The 1,650-nt window shown below is 38.4% G+C and overlaps 1 protein-coding gene across 1 annotated transcript in view; it reads left to right on the forward strand.

The window, feature by feature from the left end:
* Positions 1–810, forward strand: part of LOC100959181 (splicing factor 3B subunit 1-like) — a 5,046-nt gene extending 4,236 nt beyond the window's left edge. Inside the window, exon 6 of the mRNA XM_012801474.1 lies at positions 797–810. Within this exon, the coding sequence (XP_012656928.1) occupies positions 797–810 (14 nt within the window). The remainder of the gene's footprint in view (positions 1–796) is intronic.
* Positions 811–1,650: the final 840 nt, after the last annotated feature.

The following is a 1,650-nucleotide window of genomic DNA, read 5'->3' on the forward strand; positions in this document are numbered from 1 at the left end:
TGTACAAAAAAAAAAAAAAAAAAAAGAGTAAGTAGGTAAGTAAGGCAGTTTCAGAAGGAGTGAAGCCTTGAAGGATTCCTTGAAAGAAAAGATCTGTAATCCACTCACAAATGTTTTCAAGACTGTTTCAGGCTGAGATGACTCTTCTAATAAACACTGAAGAAATGACACAAAATGATAAGACAGACACAGGCCCAACCTGAACAAACTCTAATAGTCCACATTTACTCTTGTACTCTTTGAATCAAAACCAGAACACATTATTATACACTTTTAACAGGCCTGTGAGTGATATAGTACCCCAGGGATTAATTGGGACCCCACTTTTATTTCAATGGTGTTTCTGATGATGGGTGTTGACCTACATTTCTGGGAGTCCCTGTCAGGTTAGTAGGGCTGAAGTTCCTTACTGGTTGGGTGGTTCTACCGACACATGTCTCCGAGAGTTTCTGACAAGCTAATGGCCTGGCAACCCAGGGTCCTCTTCTAAAGTTTCTGTCTTTTTGGCCTTCCCTTGGAGGCTCTTAAGGGCTCTACATAAATTATAACCAATGAATTTAACAAACAGTTACATATTTTCACAACAATTCATAACAGATAAACATTAAAAAACCCCATTAATAGTTAATGTTTGCAGACACCAGCTAAAAATAGATGTTAAAGTGACTTACTTCTGGAGGCGGGTTCACAGGTGAATTCAAGAGCCAAGCAGAATGCCATTTCAGAAGGAAAACAGCTGTTGTTTTAAGGAATAAAGAGGACTCTTTTTTTTTTCTTTTCTTTCTTTTTTTTTTAGTTCCAAATGAGTAATTGACCCTGGGGCCCCTGCTGAGAGCTGGCACCTTATCTCAAAGCTATTTGTAACATAGCAACCACAGTTTTAGCAGGTAAAAAGAGAAACAGTTTTAACAAACTTTGTATTAACTCTTTAATTGCCAGAAAGAGAGAATCTTCAGTGCAAATGGGTTATTTGTACTATAGTGTCAAAATGTAATGAGGAAAGACAAAAGAGCTATATCAGAAAGATAGGAGTCAATTAACACAACATGCTGCTAAACAGACTAAGATTCCAAAGCAGCACTATACAGTAAAGTTCAACTCCCACCCTGACAGTGATGTTGAAGGGAGTGGAAACGTAGAAGATATGAGAGAAAAAGTAAAAGCCTTGTAATTTAATCAGATAATTTGGTGGGGGGGGCAGGGGACAGAGTCAATCTTTTACCAGGGATTGAGAGATTCTCAACGGCTGCCTCCTGGGTGAAAAGCGGCTCTTGCACCCTAGCCAAAACCAGTGGCCACAGCCCGGGTTAAAATAAATGGTACATTGGCACATTGACAGAACAAACAATAGAAATGTTGATATTTAAACTCACAAATTGAAGGTGTACCAGGAAGTAAATAATATATAGAAACAAAAGTGATTCCCAGTCCCAAGGATAGTGAACAGTTTACCAGAAAAAGAAGAGGAAGGAAAACACAGAGACCTCTCCTGGATTGAAATCTAAGAGAGTTCTCTAAAGGAACCTTGAAGAGATACTGAATAAATGCCTGCTTTCAAAGTGGAAAATCTGCAATTTTTAGTTTCTTTTTAATACCTCGAGACCAAGGGGGAGGTTATAAGCTGGTTAGTTTTCTTACAGAGAATGTGCA

This window comes from Otolemur garnettii, unplaced genomic scaffold, assembly GCF_000181295.1.
Source record: "Otolemur garnettii isolate 467f Iridium unplaced genomic scaffold, OtoGar3 scaffold00009, whole genome shotgun sequence".
Lineage (NCBI taxonomy): Eukaryota > Metazoa > Chordata > Mammalia > Primates > Galagidae > Otolemur > Otolemur garnettii.